Source organism: Toxotes jaculatrix, chromosome 11 (genome assembly GCF_017976425.1).
Source record: "Toxotes jaculatrix isolate fToxJac2 chromosome 11, fToxJac2.pri, whole genome shotgun sequence".
Classification (NCBI taxonomy): domain Eukaryota; kingdom Metazoa; phylum Chordata; class Actinopteri; family Toxotidae; genus Toxotes; species Toxotes jaculatrix.
Window position 1 is genome coordinate 14,783,549 of NC_054404.1, and position 18,906 is coordinate 14,802,454.

Here is an 18,906-nt window from a genome sequence, read left to right on the forward strand (position 1 = left end):
CTTCTCAGAGCTGGAAAAGTGTCAGGCAAGTTGGCAAGTCTTCCCAGGTACAAGGATGTAGGGAACCAATGGAATGATTAGGAGGTACAGCAAAATTAATACATGACTCAATCAGTTCTACCTGATAATTTTTTGAGGGTAAGAAGGATTACAATTGATATGAGTCCATGCACCAACTCAGATAACCTCTGAGTGGAATGGACGGCAAATGAGTGATACGCAATTTATGCATCTCCCCTATAGGCTGAAATGTTACTGATCAGAGGGCAGTCCGAAATATTTTTTTCCCCCCCATCCCCAGCTCCCCAGGGAGCTGTGTGAAAGAGAGGGTAGGAGACCAGACAGGTCAAATGTCCCAACATCGATGCTAAGATGTGTTAATATGTCTACCTCCCTGTGTTTGTGTGTGTGTGTGTGTCTCTGTGTCTGCATGGTGATATTTCATGGAGTCAATGTGCAAATGTTGACATGGAGGTCCTGGTTCTCCCTCTCCAGTTGAGCCCTGTGGTGGCGCCTGCCTCTCCACTGCCCTCTGCTGGCTCGTCACGTTTGCGCAGCTTGGTGCTGAGCTGGATGATGCACTGGTCCCAGTCCTCCGGTAACAGCAGCATGAGGAAGCCCAGGCAAATGATGAACACAGCAATGAGGCGCACTGTGTTGAAATGAATTTCACATGTATAGAGGTCCACCACTGTGAAATTATGAGAATGTATTAGAAGGAGTGTATGAAGTAGTTTGTAAATATTGTAATGAAAAATCAAACATTTATAAGATTAATGTGAACAATAAATATAGATTGAAGATTATATGACTGTCTGACATAAAATGACAAAGTATACAGTGAAAAGGAGCCAATTTGAAATCCTTTTTCCTTCAAACAAACAAGTTAGGTCTCAAAGGAAAGCCAAGACACTTACTGGCATTTACAGGAACACTTAGGACGATGCCAAGGGAGATTAATGTTGGGTATGTTATCGCAATGCCAAAGTTTACCAGGATGTTGAAAGCTGTGAGAACAAGCAGAAGTAGCAGAAAACCACACACTGATGATGTCAAACCACAAAACTTCATTACAGTATCGGGTGTATGCACTATATTGCGTCATATGGCATTTTCTCATACCAAAAAGCAGGCCTGCAACCCCACAGAGGTAGGCCCAAGGGATGTCTTCAGGTGAGCCAATGTACTCCACATGTGTAAAATACAGGATGACTGGCACAAAGCTGATGAAAACAAAGTTGGCGCTTCCAACAATGCTGAGAAAGAGTGCAGCCTCACCAAATTTGGCACTGCCCAGGACCATTTTGAAGAGCACCTGAAGATGAAGAAGAAGAACAAGAGTGACGATGTAACAGAAATTGCCCCCCTAAGGAGCAGCGGGGTATTGCAGAGGGTGCACCCTCTGCCAAGTACCTACCATGTCTCTGGCACAGGGCTGCTGCTGTCTGTTTATCACATTAGGCAGCCCAGACAGCTGGGCAGAGGAGAGCAGAACCCCATCAAAACATAAAGTGCATTCACCTTGTTCACATTTTGTTATGCTGCAACCTCGTACTAAAATTGTTCAAATTCATTTTCCCCTTGTCAGTCTACACTCAACACATCTTGATGACAAAGAGAAAACTAAATTTTTGCAAATTTATTTAAAAAAAACAAGAAACATTACATTGACATAAGAATTCGGACCCTTTACTCTGTATTCAGCTGAAGCACCTTTGGCAGTGATCTTCTTGGGTTTGACACCACAAGCTTTGCACACCTGGATTTGGGGATTTTCTGCCATTGTTCTCTGCAGATCCTCAGTGGACAGCCATTTCCAGGTCTCTCCAGAGATGTTCAGTTGGGTTCAAGTCATGGCTCTGGCCCCACAGCATGATGTTGACCACCACCATGATTCACCGTTGGGATGGTATTGGGCAGGTGATGAGCGGTGCCTGGTTTCCTCCAGACATGATGCTTACAACTGAGGCCAGATAATTTTGGTTTCATCATTCTTTGTTCTCACAGTCTCAGAGTCCTTTAGTCCTCTTACCAAGACCCTTCTCCCCCAGTTGCTCAATCTGGCCAGTCAGCCAGCTCTAAGAACAGTCCTGGTTGTTCTAGACTTCTTCCATTTCAGAAACGTCAATGCAGCAGAAATTTATTGTAGGCGTCCCCAGATCTGTGCCTCAACACGATTCTGTCTCTGAGCTCTGCAGGAAGTTCCTTTGACCTCATGGCTTTGCTTTTAATCTAATATGCATTGTAAGCTGTGAGACCTTATATAAACAGGTGTGTGCCTTTCCAAATCATATCCAGTCAATGGCATTTACTACAGGTGGGCTCTAATCAAGGTGGAGAAACCTCTCAAAGGAGTAATAGAAAGCACTTGTGCTAAGTTTCCAGTGTCACAGCATCTGAATACTTGTGTCGCTGTGATATTTCGGTTTTTTCTTTTTAATACATTTATAAAATTCTCTTTTTGCTTTGTCATTACGGGGCAATGAGTGTAGACTGATGAGGGAAAAAATGAACTTAAACACTTTTAGCACGAGGCTGCAAAACGTGTAAAATGCAAAATGTGAATACTTTCTGAATGCACTGTAGGTACCTGTCCTGTAACCTCTTTAATCAGGGCATCACAGCCTGAGGCCAGAAGCCAGACACACTCATATCCCATGCTTCTGTCAGCTGAGTCTTTCATTTCATAATCTCCTCCTGTCTTCTGCCACCTGGTTACATAAGTGGAAGGGAACTAGTCCAGGATTTCTTATATAAGACAAGACCTTTCATACATATGTTTAGCTATTTTTACATTTTCTTTGTTCCACTGCAAATGAAAGAGTCACTACAAGTGTGGCTTATGGGAGCACACAAGCTTATTAATAACAGTATTTACAATTGATCCAATGCAAACAAATACCTTGTAGAGCGCTGACATCGAAGCAGAGGCCACGACCAAAGTGATGCCGATGACCGAGTGGCTGTGGAATCCATCAGCATAGGTCATCATTACGATGCCTGCTATGGCCAAGATAGCAGCTACTATCTGTAGGGAGAGAGAAGGAGGAACATCAGTGAAAGACGGATGGGCGACATGCTGCTCACAGTGTGGTGATAAAGACGCGTGAGCCGTTACTGCTGTGTAGGGACACAGCAGGCACACATGGCCTCCACTTTGTTATTCACTGCAGAAATCACAAGCCTCACAGGACAAGGCTTGTAAATGGTATAATTAATACGTGGGTTTTATTTTATAGCAATTTATAGCAGTGTATTTTCAGCAGACTGATGATTTGGTATTTTCTCACATGCAGCCAAACACAGGCACATAATGAAATCTGTTCTGAGATTTTATAGTGTTGGCCTGATTGTCAGACATTGATTTCTGTTGCACTGCCATCATGTTTACAAACCAAATACCCCCCCGTGGATCCAGCAACCCCCCCCACTTCTCACGCCCACTCCCTGCCTCTGCGATTATCACAGCTTCACAGCGGCATTAAACCATCTGTTTCATCCTGCTCTCAATCAACCTAAAAGAGCCCGGACGAAAATCTTTCAGTTATGTTTTACTGCATTCACAGGATTCGTCTTTGCTGTATACGTTTGAGAGCATGTGGTCCTAACTGTACACGGGGGAGTGAACGGGTTGAAGAACAGCGATAGGGACAGGGCGCAGTCCAGCTGAGTGGATTAGTTCTGTATTAAGGAGGTGTCAGGAAGATAAATGAGCCGTGTGTTTTTGCTTGGCCAAAGCCCTTGGGCACCTTTGGCAAAATGGCTCTTTCTGCACTGCAGGCTTCCTGTCAGTCACAGCTACACCTTTCATTTCTAGCGTAGGACCGTTTGCTTACAGGGTCAGCGACCCTGCATCTGTTAGTGTTTTAGTTTCTCGAGATGTTTCAGCACAATGTGAAGGGCAGAGGGGGAAAGGATCATGACACCTGCACACTGAGCTGCTTGTGTTATTACGGCAGTATGTGCACACGGATTAAGAATCTAAAAACCAAAATATGTCATACGTTGACCAAACAACTCTTCAGTTTATTTTCTAACTTATACACTCCATTCTGCCTCTGCTGTTGCCAAATTGAACCAATAAGCCAGAGTCATTTCTTTTTGTACACATCACTGACACAACCCTCATCCCTGTTAATGATTTAGCTTCCCCCATTTCTCTCTCTCTCCTCCTTCACTTTCATGACAAACTCATCCAAGATCCCCTGCATTGCTGCAGACATCCAAACACTGCAATCCCCACCACCAAGCAGGCGAGAGGAAGAGAGAGAGGAGAGAGTAAGAGAGAGAGAGAGAGAGAGAGAGAGAGAGAGAGAAGCAGGATTATTACAGTATTTGTCTCTTACTGGGGCCTTTCATCGCAGATGATGGGGGTGGGGAGTGGGGGGAGAGAGGGAGAGATGGGGTGGTTGGGAGTGTGCGGAAGAAAAAAGGGGGAAATCCACTCTGCGGAAAGCAGCATGGCTGCAGATATGAAAGGGTGTGCAGAGGGAGGAGAGCAGGAGATACCTTAATTCACAAAGCTAAAGCCTTATACTTCTGCTTCTCTCCCCTCATCCAGGAAAATACAGTGACAAACGTGTAAGCGCTCACGAGCAGTCACACACACACCAGGAGGCGCATCTGAATGACAAAGCGATCATTGGTGGGACATCATGCTGTCACACAGGTAATACGCTCACTAGTCGGTGGCGCTGTGCTGTGTAGCTCACACATTTGAGTACAGTGTGTTCTTGGAATTCCTTTGGGTGTCGTATACACTGAATTTTCTGTCATCACGAGTGAACTGCATATTGGAGGTGATACATACACACAGAAAACATACTTCAGCGACAAAAAAGATATTTTTTTCGCTGGCTTTTCTCTAATTTTTGCTTGATTCTTTTAAAAGCAGGAAACTTTAGCTTCTTTGATCAAACAGAATCAACCAGAGATGGTAAAATCACTATTTGGTGGAATAATCATAATCAGTATGTGACAAGATTTACGTAATTTCTTTTTTTTTTTTTTTTTTGAATCAGCCTCAAGTCCAGCACTGGTCAAGCTCTAATCTTAACTGAATTTAGTCCATCTGATTCTGTGCTGTTCAACATTAAGGGGGTAAAACATCCAATTAAAAGATAATATCGCTTCATACAGTGGTTCCCAAGAAACAATATGATAATATGTAACCTCATACAAGCAGCAGTAATAGTTCATGGACACATGGAAAATATCAGTAATGGGAACTGTGTATATTATTATTTTACATGAAGCTGTAGCAATCACATTATGCAAATGACTTTCATTTGTTTGTTATTATCTTGTTTATTAGAGGTGAACACCCACACATGCATGCAGATGTACTCACCCTGACCCCCATGAAGCGGTCTCTGAGTACAATCCAAGAGAGCAGGAAGACGAAGGCCTTGTTACAACAGAAGAGCGCTGACACGTCTGTTGTGTTGATCTTCCTGAGGGCCTGCAGGTACAGGTAGTTGGTGAGGATCCACAGCAGGCCAAAGGGAGCTACCTTGGTGAAAAATACCTTGGGTGTCAGCCCGTCGTCCCCGAAAAACCTACAGCACTCCCTGTGGAGAAGCATAATGCAGAGCGAGAGTGTTAGCATATTGAAAAATGTGATATAACTAATTCAAGAGCTGATAAATATTATTACGGTCTGGGACTTTAATCAATGTTTATGGATATAAACAGCTCCGCCATAACAAATGCTACCAGAGAGACTAGAGACTCCAATCTGTGATGAGTGTGTAAAGCAATTCCCACTATAACAGTTACATCTAAATGAACACTGAATCACAGTGCATGTGGGACCAACTTCACTCTACTTGAGAAATAAGTAAATATTTACAAATGCAATCAGATCAGCCACGAGGCATCGAAGTAGATTATTTTTGAGATAAAATTCAGCTTGAAACTAAACCTTTTATTCCCTGTTTCGCTCAAGTGTAAGTAAAAGTCTAGGCAGCTGCTGTGGAGGGGAAAGGAGACTGTAACAATATAATAATGCATTATTCAAACTGTGCCATGTATTTTTGATTTTACAGTTTGCCCACACTGGGTCAATCTTCACACACTTGTGATGTTCCCGAGAGTAAAGTGTAGCGCACAGATACTGGTGATACAAATGGGACATACGCAAAATAACTGTTTCTGGTGCTTAAACTCAGTATATAAGGAAGAATCATAGTCAGTTCAGTCTTAATGGACATACTTTAGAAGCAAAACTGTGATGAACAGTCAGTCAGTCTGGGGACATTTTGTTATCTTGAAGAAGTGACTTCAACTCATCTTCAAGGGCTGTATTCCTGGCCAAGTATGAAGTTTTATCACATACTATGGATGATTTTATCCCCTTTTTAACTACACACAAGAGAGCTGTAGGGTTTTCAAATATTTCAAAACAGATGAAAACGTCCTTAAATAAAAGCTGACAGTCTGAAGCTATTGGCCTGACAGTCAATGTGACGCATTGTGTAATATAGGAAAAAAAACAGTGGCAGTACGAGTATGAAAACACTTGATAGTGATCCTGTCCACTCTGTTACTATATTTTGAAATGTTCTCCTGTTGTGTCCCTCTGCGGTGATGCCAAGAAATATTTACCCTACTCCTAAACTACATGAACCCCCTCCCCCCCAGTGAGTCAAAATATAACATTACTGAACTTTTGAGACACTGGCATTTTGACTGCTACTGTTTACAGCGCTCTTAAGTTACACAGTTTACCCTGAAAGCATCTGGGGCTGTGAAAGTGATGAAGAAGCAATAAACTGAAGAGTGGCAGGTAACACATTTGCCTGAGTGTCGTGCTGGAAACTGAGGAGCAGCATTGTTACGAATCAGCTCCACAGAGCTGAGTCTGCACTAAAGAAATCACACTTCTCCCACTAATTCAGTGACACTCACATTAAAGTCTATCACCATTTTATTACAGACACTGGATACAGCACCGTCAAATCCAACCCAACAACAGCTGTGTTGTTTGTTTCTTTTTTATTGTGGCACTTGTGAGACCTGTAATCTGTACTGACCTTAGAGAAACGTCTAGCTCTGCAATGTAGCTGAGGAAGGTGTCATGGAAGCAGGTTTTAATGCATCTAGCAGCTTATAAAGTCAGCAGTTACACTTTAAAGCCAATGCATTTCAGATTAGGAAGTGAGTCTCTGATGTGAGCAAATCAAAATCAAGTGATGGCAAATATTTCATAATTGTACTGTAGTTTGATGGTCTTTTTGTAATAGCTGTTGTGTTCTATGTTTATCTACATTACTCATGAATGTTTGAAAAGTTAAAATCCTCACTCAGTGTTTACTTATTGTCTTTTTTCTTCCTTAGCAGATGGAGCTTGTGCAGTTGAACAGCTACACAACTGCAAGCCTGTGAGATGCAATTAAAAGCCAAGGGAAAAAAAATAGTAAGTAGACATTATTGTTATTGTTATTATTGTTGTTAGTTATTTCACTTCATTTATTTATTGACAACCTATTGTTTCCGAGGTCAAGAGTGAAATTTAAATCTCGACTAATGAAAGTATTTTCCATCTTTATTTATCTTTCTGCTTCCTGCAGCTACAGTCTGTCAGGTAACTCTCACCTCATGAGCAGATACAGTGTAATAAAGAGCATCTGCCTCTTACAGTGAAAATCCTTTCCGCTCATATCTATGAAGTGAGAAGCCTGCTATTACCAGTGTAATAGGTATTTTCCTCCACTTTGGCCACCGTTTTATAAAAAGAGACAGGGCATACTATTACAAATATCAACTCTTGGTCTCCAGTTCTTTGCATTGAGACACTGAGATTCACCAGCAGGTACAACACACGAACACACAACACACAAGTGTTTGATATTCGGAGCACATCAGCTCTGGCCGAGCAGTGGAAGCTCCAGATCCCTGTGTAAGCCCTCAAAAAAAGAAGCATGACGTCACAGAGGTGCATCAGAAATTTAGAGCTGACACCCCCCTGGTTCTTCCACCCCACCACCCTCTTTGTCTCTTTGCAGCAAAGTAGCTTAGCAGGTAGCGGAGATAAGACTTTTGTCTAAAGACCATGATTAATGGTCTGTTTCAACTCTGAAAGCTCCTCTAAAGCACTCAGGAATACATTCTTTCTGTTTGCTGCAGCAGAATTACTACTACTCGTATGGAACTTGATATAAGTATAATTATCCAATAATTTACAAGAGAACATGGCAGAGATTAAAGGAAAGTCTGTTTCTCATGTGATGACTCCTCAGGTTTGTCTTGCGGCCCCTTCTGAGGCTGCAACTGCTGCATTCATATGTTTCCCCCCAAGGCTTTTCAACAATTTCCACAGAATGTTCCTGAGCATTCCAGCGCCGACTTCTATTTGAGAAAGCAACTTTCCATAAAATGATTTCTAATGACTGCATGGCATTCTGGTCTACTGAGGCTGCTGAGGTCGGGAAAATTGCTTCCTCCTCTAAGATGTGAAATTGTATGACAGCTGAAGTCTGTGCATAACATGTGAATGTAAGAAAGCAACGCTCTTTGAAGCTGACTTGACATTTACTGTTGATATTTTTCTCTAACTTGATGTCACATCACAATGTGTGTGTCCGGCCTGTTAGCCATCACAATAAGAAGGAAATAAAAAAACAACAACGCAGTTTTACCAATGAAATAAACCAAAAAATTAAAGCGACACACCATCGATCGCTGGTTTTATAATACAACATCCATTGCATGTTATTCAAGTTTTTGCTTCTCTGCACTGATTTCCTCTGAGTTTTTGAATTGATTTTGAAATCTAACTTTATAAATACAGGGGATTTCATGGTCAGGCAATGTTGTATTTAAAGGAGTTGCTGTGACCAGTGGCAGCAGACTCTGTTTTTCAGAACAGGGAATTGAAGCTGTTCCAAGGTCAAACATCGTGTTTGTGCTTTTGTTGTTGTTGCCGTTTGACTCTGGAACAGCCTCCCACAAGGTCTTAGAGAAGCCAAATCAAAACCCAGTTGTTTTCTTTGGTTGACTTTGTAGGTTGTTCACTTATTTCTCCTGTTTCTCCTAAACACTCCCTAACTTCTGCTTTGATAGGTGCTATATAAATAAAGTTTGCTTGCTTGTGTTGCTCTGATGCAGCGACAGTCCTCTCACCTGAATCTCTGTCTGGGCGTCTGCCTCTCTGGACTCTTGCACAGGTGGCCAATGTAATAGAGGGGAAAGAAGAGGCAGTTCCAGGTGGTGGCGAACCAGGTGAGGGTGAAGGGGGCGTCAAACTGCTTGAAGGTCAGCTTGGCCAGCTGGGTGGAGCCTGCCCAGGACGAGCACACACACATCACCATGGCGACTCCCCACAGGGCCTTCCGCACCTGTACAGTTGTTACTCTGATGCAGCAGTGGAGCCTCCGTCTGTTGGAGCCAGACTCTGCTCCTGCCGCGCCACCAGCCGACTGTGGATCTGTGGTGCCCACGACATTCTCCCTGGTGCGGTCTTCTCCTATAGATGGACGCAGGCAAATGTTAGACCGACAGATAAATACACTGTTATGTCTGTGTTCTATGATCAGTATTTTTTTTTTACTGCTTTGGCTGAGGGAATTTTAACTAAAAACTAAACTATATTATTCATCTTTGTACTTACTATATTTCTATTAGTTCTGACGTTGTTAAGAAAACCTAGATTAGCTTTATACATTCATATATGCATATACATTATTTGCACCACATGTGAACAAAGAGCTTACACAGAAGAATCTTTTATCTGTCCTCTGGTCTCCCATGTCCTGCCATCTTTTTCCAGATAAAAATAGCTGCTTTCGCAGTTTAATTGAACTTGAAGGTAATCAATCAGACATCCGAGTTAAAAATATGGTGATCGGGTGTGACAGGCGGCAGCCAAACAGAGGACAAAAGAGGGCAGTTCTGATATCCAAGACCTCTTCTCCACCTCATGAGTTACAATGACCTGTGTGTGTGTTTTCCCGAGCACTCAAAGGCACGTATAACACTTAACTTTCTATTGCTCACGTCAAAACCTGATAGCCTCCATACTTCTTCAGTAATGGGCGGATTGAAGCAAAGTGTTGGCGAGACATTTTCTGTCCCACTCACACCCACTCTGTGTCCCTGATTCACTCACCAAGGTCATTTTGTTTCCTCGAGTTGTTGAACTTACCTATGGATACATCGTCTCTTGCCTGCTCTAAACAATTCAGTTATAGCTTTAAAGTCTTGTGTGAAAGAATAAAAATTAATAAGTTCAAACGCAACATTTAATACAATCTTCCAACTGTTCGGGTTCACTGTTCGTCTACATGGGCATTTATTCTACTGATAACAACCGTTACATTAGTCATACAGCACACATTCGTTCAGACAGGTTATCTGGCTTCCTTTATCTCTCTTTGACATTGTGTATTATTAGCATATCTTGGCTAAGGCTAACCATAACAAAGTATCACCAGAAAAGCCGAAATAAATCATTTGCTCTTTGAGCCAAACGGAACTTGTAGCTATAATTTCACCACAAAGAACAAAACTGCAACAACACCACAACTTTACAATTAGAGAAGTGAGAGGACAAAACAGCAGACAACAACCTTACATCAGCTCTGTTTCATAACAGATATGACAAATATGAAACCATGCATCTTCTGTAGTTTTCTGCCTTCCAACTAGTTAAAAATGGGGGGATGTCCCTAATGGTGTTTCCAGAGGTAATGATGTGCCGCAGGGAGCCTGTTGCCGATTCATCTGCACTGTACACTGCTGACAGGAATACAGAATGAACTTCAAAAGGCCTCAGTGAGACAAGAATAAATCTTGCTTAAGCCGGAGGTAAACTGTGAAAATGATTATTGTACAGCACCGACAGGACGCTGAACTCTCTCATTTAATTTTAGTTGTCCTGTGTCAGTTTACTGCCACACAGCACTGACAACGCTCTCTTCTCTTTATGTTAATGTAATCCGTCTAATCAAAAGGACGCCTATTGTCTAATATAAGCAGCTTGCTGTATATTTTAAAATAAATAGGTAAAAGACCTGTATAAGAGAGCATCCATCACGACCAATGAGCCGACTTATTCTTCCTGGCAAAGCTGCCTCTGACCTTGCCAGGTGGTCTCATCATATCACAGATTAACTTCCCTGATGACTATCGCCTCTCATGCTAATGCCCCGGCTTCCCCAGGCTCCCCGCTGAATACACAAGAGATTCTTATTCTGTTTCTCCACTGCAGAAAGTAAATAAATATTTAAATGCGATGCAATTAAAATGTAATTATACTGTACTGTTTGGGCATCCCGAACTGCTGCTCCCTGCTGCCGCAAAAACACTTGACGGCCCTGACAGCCCTGAGGCAAAATTTGACAGCAATGAAAGATGATTCAAGATCATTGTCTATTATTACTTTGAAATGATGAATCAGCAAAGACCAAAAAAAAAAGGAAAAAAAAAAGACACAAGAGACAAACATGTGGATGTCTATCAAATTCTTGGGCACAAGCGTGAGAATTAAGTTTCTCTATTCTGAGCTCCAAGCCTCTGTCTCATTCTCAAGGTCATCTCCTGTTTATGCTGCGCGGCTTTTGTCCTTCCTGGGCCTCCATCCCACATCCCGTGGCCCTGGCCACTGCTCCGTACTGCAGCACAGTTTAATCTTCCAAATGCAGCGATGGGCCAAGCCAACTGGCCCCCAGAGAGACACTGGGTGCCCAGCTAAGCATTTCCAGCTCTGGCACATGTGAACACACTTAGCGAAGTGTCATGACGACATTTGTGATATTCCCATCAGACACCCTGCACTCCTCAATGAATCTGGTACCACTGAACCCTCTTTATTAAATGAAACACACTTGTATGAATAATTAATTAAAGCTTTCTGTGATTAAATGCTGAGACATCAATATGTTTTCATTGGTTACCCAATGAAGCACTGACTCTATGATTTAAAGACAGCACACTCCTTTCACATTTAGCCTGACGGTGACTAATGATACTGTATCAACCTTGACTGCTGGTGATGAACAATATGGAGCTCTGCTGAACTCATCGGTGTGAGAGAGCTGGGTCAGTAGAGTGGCTGAGAGAGATAGAAAGGCTCCCCCGCTAATGACATTTGAAGCCATTATTACCATGACTGAAACACCCAGAAAGAGTCTCCTTCCGTAACAGCTAAATGACTAACTGAAAGCTCTTAACCTTATCAGTTTGTCATCAAATGTCAACTATCAAGGTCATCCCTGTGACACTAAATTGACTGCAGTACAGTGAATAGCCTTCACTGCAATCTTTGGTGTCTTTTAGTGAGTTTTATTTTGTAATATTTCACAATTAATCTCATCCTTTTGCTTACAAAAACAGATTTAGATTAGGTTTAGTTGCATATTACGGCATTAGAAAATATGCTTGATTTAACGCTAGATGAAAATACCTCCATTCATTCGCTCACGTTCTATGTCCAAATGTACTTAAATGAACCTAACAGGCATCTGCAAAATCGCTGGAGACAGGAAGAAAGTGTCTGGCATCCCTGTAGGATCAGCTTTGGATCAACTCTGACAGCCGTATACTGCTTCTCCTTGTTGCCTCCTCAAATGTATTCAACCCAAACACTCTGCTGAATTAAGGCACAGTAACACCATGGGATTTAATATGCACAGGTAAAAGGTGGTCTCAGGAGGAGAGAAGGTGTTAGGAGATTCTGCTTTGATACTTAAAGCACTTATTGACAGACAGTATCATATTTCTTACTATTTTAGCCATGCTTGGACCACAGAACGTTCTTGTCCTTAATTTACATTTTCGAAGAAAAAAAAACACTTGTCTTGGATAACACCTCTGTAGATGAATTGGCCTCTTTAGCCCTAAAGGCACCATAAATCAATCTTTATCTTATGTGGTCATTTGTCTGCCTCCAGTCTTTTAGTACACTGAGCACCTCATAGACTGAATATACATCCCACTCAGTGTAAGGTTGAAGTGCTCTGACTGGTGTTGAGATTTATCTGGCCATTACCTAGACAGTTTTCCAGTTTTTCTACACAGGCGTCCCTTGCTTCCCGACCAGCCCTGTTCCCACTCCCGCTCTCCTCCCTCCCTCTGCAGACTCTGCAGTGCAGATCTCTCCTGCTGATAGCTGCAAATCCCAAACGTGCCAGCAGAGGCCTGCCTGACTGCCTGTTCTCACACTTCACAGAACCTGGCCATGACTCGCCGAGAAAGCCCCGCTATGTTCTGCTGTGGCTCCCTGAACGGGCCACCGCCCACACCATTCACTTTCTTTCTCTCTGCTGCCCTGATTGTCCCAGAGCGCGAACAAAGACCCTCGCAGGCGGCAGAGACGATGGCATCGGGCTCGTGTTGGTTTGCCAGGGTGGTCATTACAACTACTGGGAGTGCTTCACTGGAACATCAACTAGACACTGAGGTAAGAGAGAGAGGTTTGTCTGTTGGGCGACACCTCTGTGGGAGTGAGAGTGCGCTGCAGCGCTCTGCCTCAGTGATTCAAGAAGGTAAACAGATCAATCACTGATACACACTTCAGAGGAACTCTTCTCCTTGTCTTACTGTCTAATGGGTCTCTGCTTGGTGGTGAATATGAACTGACTGGTGCAACTTACTCACTCTGTCATGCTCATAATCAAACATTATAATGCGCAGTCCTGGTTTGGCTGCGCACACAGTTTACATAAAACACTTAAATCATCACCTTAAAGCATCAGTTCACATTAATGTGAGCAGTTTTTCTTTGCGAGAAGAAATAATCCCTGTTGACAGTGTGTTGTGTGGATTATCCAAAGAAATCTCTGCTCTCAACCAAAACTATCTGCATGGCTGTGACTGAAGGCACTGTGAGTGAAAATAAGTTTTTTCCAATTTGTGTGAACTGATCCTTTAACGTAACCTTTTGGATGTAATATTCTGGGTGAAAAACAAATGCAATGTTTGTCTTTAAACTTGTTTTTGGCTGTCACACAGAATCAATCACTGAATCAATACCTTTATAAAAATAAATCCTTCAGTCGCATGTTGGCTTATTGGGTTTGTCACTTCTGACATGTAAGTCAAGGGTGGAGTCTTTAAAAGATGCTAGTCTGTGGTTGTTTGAAAAGACAATTTCTAGGAAGTTGTTGTGAACTATCAACTACAAATGTCACATTTATGGACAGATGGTAGTTCGGTGATGGCAGACAGACAGTCAGAGAGACAGGTACCACGTAGACAGACAGCAGTCACTGTCTTTGTAATCTCGATGTCTGACAGACAGTGGGAGCCTGTGATACTTGGCTGTGACAGCTTGGTCAGGCCAAGCTGTCAGTCAGAGGCCTTTCAACACACCAGAGCAGGCTCATCTGACAAGCCTGTCCCACTCAATAACACAACAGAGAGACAGGCGGAAAACACACCCTGCCGCTTCAACCAGCTGATAGGTGGGACCACATGGGCCGAGGGGGACAAACGCCCAGGAGGGCAGACAAGGGCGGGACAGCTGTTAACTGATCCTGCTCTCCTTAATTCCTGACCGGTTTCTCCTTCAACCTCAAAGGACAACGGAGCAACTTCCTCACCGAGAAGCAAACTTGTTGTTTGTCACTGCCCTGGCCTGCCCAGCTGGTTCAACAGACGCTCATGATACAGGTCAATGCTGGGGCCCTCTGATGTCTCATTGGTTAGTGACATGACAAAACACAGCGCACAAGCAAGCAAGCAAGCAGAGTGTGTTTATGTGTGTCTGTGCACTGTGTGTTACAGCAGAGAATAGCAGTTACTCATATTTGGCACTGTGCACGCTGCCCAACAGTATATTCCCCCAGTCTTGAAGCTTCCCTCCCTCTCCCTTGCAGTCCCTTTCCACAGTGAATACAGCACGACTGGCCTGCAGTTTAACAGACTGGCAAGAGTCCCAGCACTTTCCGCGACAAATCAATATTTAAAAGATTGGCCACAGCGTCCCTGTTGAAGTAATGGATAGGCAACCACCACAGGTGTACACTTTGAGCGTCTGCCCAGGCAGCGTTTTTTCTCACTCCCTGCACCCCAAGGCCACTGATGACGCAGGGGCTCCATCAGGCGTACAAAAACCTGACTTAAGACTTCGCTATTTTCAAATACATCTTACCATTACATCACTGCTGTAAAATGACCCCAACAGTTTGGATTGATTAGTTTTTTTAATGGTATCAAAAGAAAAAGGGAATTTCATCAAACAGGACTGGGGAGGGGGGGGGGGGGGTGACTGCCAACTCATTCATTTTCAGATGAAATGCAACAAAACATGCAGCACACGTTTTTTTTGCTGACACTGTTTCCGGGCTGGTCGCAGTTACTATGTCTGCTGCACCATGGTGGAAATATTTTGTTATTTCAGCTTTGTAATAATTAGCCTACTAAGCAAACCAAACCTGGACAAACATCTGGTCTACTGGCTGCATTGGACTCTTGGAGAGAATGGGCATCCATCCTGCACCCTGAAGAAAGCTTTCGGATCAGCTCCCTCAGTTTAGGATTACAGCTTAGAGCTTCCTCTTTACACTTTTTTTTTTTTTTGAAGAGGATTTTGCTCAAAGATGAAACACTACTACACTGTTACAGAAGGCATTTTCCTATAAGAAATATAAATGAGACATGCAGCAAGAAAGTCATGGCAGCAAACCTCAACTGAAATTATACAATGCATCCATTTAGCACTTAACATCAATCCATCTGTTCAATTGAACCTCATTTGATAAACCTAATCAAAAGCTAGGCCTCTCAATAAAATAAAAGCCTGGTCATTGTGTATTCATTGCACACTTATGGAGTAATAAAGGTTTCACTTGCCTTTAAAAGGATTTAAACTGAAGAAGAAGCCTCGCTTTTATTCCTCTGACTACCTTCAAATTCAACTCCAATTATCTTCAAACGATGAAAGTAACCTTTTAATGGAGCTTGGAAAGGAAAACTCTGCACTGACGCAGATTAAACATACATGTGCTGTATGTCTGACCTTTGTTTTGGCAGATGCAGCCTCATCTCCATACTGAGGTTGTTTCAATTTACACACAGCACGAATGTATATTTACATACAAATAAGACACATGTAAATGAGTACAAGATGCAAGATTCTATTCATGTCCTTTGTAAATGTGCTTGAAGAAAGCATGTCATGCTATTTTTGTGTTAAACACTGATGATTCATGTTTTTGTGTTCCTTGTCTAAACTTGACAAAGTCATTAAAGTTTTAGTTCAGTGGTAAATGATGCTGTTCTGATGCTGTTCTTGTGCTTTCATTAAGCTAAAGATGAAACTCCTGAACTGTGAACGACACGCAGGACAGACGGGTTAAATTAACCAACGTTACAGCAACAGAGACACAGCGAAGTTACTTGCCTGTCCAGCATTTCTGAAAACATTTTTCAAATCTTGAAGCAGACAGAATAAAGCTAACTGCTTTACTGTCCACAATAAAATGAAGGTCTTTCATAAAATATATCGAATCTATTTAATCCAAAAACAATTTGTCACCTCACTAACGCTCTACTCCTGTGTGTGAAGAGTTATAATTTCCTATAATTCAATGGTTATTATCTGAGGTCAGTTGTATAGAGGCCTAGGGAAAGGTTCAGTGTGCCCCCAATAGCATCTGGTGAAATATGACCATCTTCCTGGGGGACACACTGAATGTACACTGAATCACTTTTATAGACGTCTGTTCTGTTTCAGCGTGCGCAATGAAATTACTGAGATTAAAGGGACTTTTATGAACTTCTCGTCCCTGACTCTGATGACACAGGAACAACACAGACATTCCCCAAAGACATTGTTGCTGGAAATGCATTAAAAATAAATAAATAAATAAAAAAGAAATCAATAATCATCGTCCACGGGCTGCTGCTTGGGGTAAACTTGTCACAAGATCACACAGAAGGAGAGGTAAATACTCCAGACGAAGACAATGAATGAAATTTGTGGCTGTAGGAGATAGAAGAAGGTTCCCTGAAATGCACTTCTATTACAGAACAAAATCAAGCAGCATTATAAAAGAACAGGGTGATGATGACTGATTGTTGTGTTGCTAGCCTCAAGATAACAATTGCTCCATTAAATCTGATGCCGAAATTGATTGGTGGTGGTTTCACCTCTGTCTCAAAGCAAATCAAAGCTAGCAGCTCGAGTGACAGACAACTGAAGGAAAACCAGAATTCCATGTTCAGATCTGAATGTAGAAAATTAGACTTCTGAATTATGTTTGGCTGCACGTCACTACATCTGCTCAGTCTTGTACTCTCTGTTGAACGACTGTGCACTGCCACACTAATACTACGTGGAACTGAATGGAAAAGAAAAACCCAAGAAGATCCCAAAATGAAAAAACAAAACAAAACTCTTTGACAGTCAGGCCCAGGTTTCAAGTGAGGAGAACAGAGGTTTTGGAGCTGGTGTTACATAAGCAGCAGAGTCTCTGAAAAGCTGTGTGTTGATCCGATGTGGCCCCCTGTGATTCCCTTCTCCTTCAAAGCAGTGTGTGTGTCTGTTTGTTACCCCCCAACGCAAACAGACACACACACATTTACAATCCTTTCTCCATCCACTGCCTTATGTCATAGCATAGCTTTAGTTAATTCTGTATAGAGAAGCTCGTTAAATAACAACCAACCATCTCAGTTAGTCTGAAAATTAAATATTTTGAGTTGACATTCACATCAGCCTAAAATCTTTGGTGATCCAGCAGCAGTAATTATTCTGCGGTGATCCATAATGTCATATACTGACCGAATCTATGAAACACAGCTGAAACAGCTACAGAATCCTGTTAGTTAATTTGATAGATTTCTGCAGTGTCCGTATAAAACAGCATGAAAATCCCTCATTTATATTCTAGCAGCTGGTCTAGTCATAAATTATGAATAATGAAGTATTTTCAGTTATTTTCATACTAATACCCCAGACTGTTGTGCACTCCCAAGCAGCTGGAGCGTAGACAGTTAAGCTTCACTGACAAGTCTTAGTCAGCACGCTCTGTAGCTCAAGTTTTGACAAAAAAAAAGAAACTTTTACAGAGTGAGAGGTAAACAGTTTCACAGATATTGTATTGCACATGTTACTGTTTTCATATTTGACATTTTAATCAAATATATCTTTAAAACAGCTTTTTTTTATTTTATTTTTTTTAGAAGCTACACTGACATTTTGGCAAAAGGCGTGTTGAGAGTGATGCAGCAACACACACTAGGCATCAATACACCACACATGCAAGCAGTCACAGAGGAGTTGTCCCTTAATGATGTGAGCAGGTAACCTAATTGTGCTCCTGCAGATCAGGGGGAAATTCTCAGAATAAATAAAAAAGCAAGGAGACCCCATATAAGCAAGCCACTTATGGACAGACTGTGGCTCAGCCTGACAGAGCATTTACAGGGACCATTAACATGTTTACTGCCGAGTTCGTGTCCCAGCTGCCCCGGCTGGGTTGATGCTGTGGTATTTTAGCTGTTAACTCTTACAGTCTGTGATGGGTGGAGGGGAATCCCTGCTGCAATAACAACTTAAGACCCTCCCTGAGGAGCAATAAATTTAGCACAGTGTTCATCAGGCCAGCATATAAATAAATAAAAAATAAAATCAATGCGTCAATAACGTAGTAATTTGGAGAATACGTGTGTATTCCAGCCTTTCATTTTGGTTTTCAGCAAAATCACACGATCGCAGAAAATAATAAAAGGGATAATGGGATTAAAACTCCGACTCCATTTGCACTTATGTGCATAAACTGGATTAGGACACTGGAAGATTTGCATAAATGTCGCACCATAGATTTTAACGGTAAGTTACGCGCTCGGTCGATTCCCGTGTTGTTTCATCTCGCTCGCGGTAAGATTTTCTAAAGTTGATCCCTGTCTTGCAAAAAAAAAAAAAGGGAGGGAGCAGTGAAAAAATATTTCAGCTGAAATGCT

General features: G+C 42.2%; 1 protein-coding gene across 2 annotated transcripts in view; it reads right to left on the minus strand.

Moving 5' to 3' along the window:
• Positions 1-449: 449 nt before the first annotated feature.
• The window catches only part of slc35f3b (solute carrier family 35 member F3b), a 45,019-nt gene continuing 26,562 nt past the window's right edge, over positions 450-18,906 (minus strand). For both annotated transcript variants that reach the window (XM_041050696.1, XM_041050698.1), the window contains 6 exons: positions 9,124-9,466; positions 5,351-5,570; positions 2,903-3,028; positions 1,123-1,315; positions 918-1,007; positions 450-691 (listed from right to left, as the gene is read on the minus strand). In XM_041050696.1, coding sequence (XP_040906630.1) covers positions 450-691; positions 918-1,007; positions 1,123-1,315; positions 2,903-3,028; positions 5,351-5,570; positions 9,124-9,466 — 1,214 coding nt within the window. The remainder of the gene's footprint in view (positions 692-917; positions 1,008-1,122; positions 1,316-2,902; positions 3,029-5,350; positions 5,571-9,123; positions 9,467-18,906) is intronic.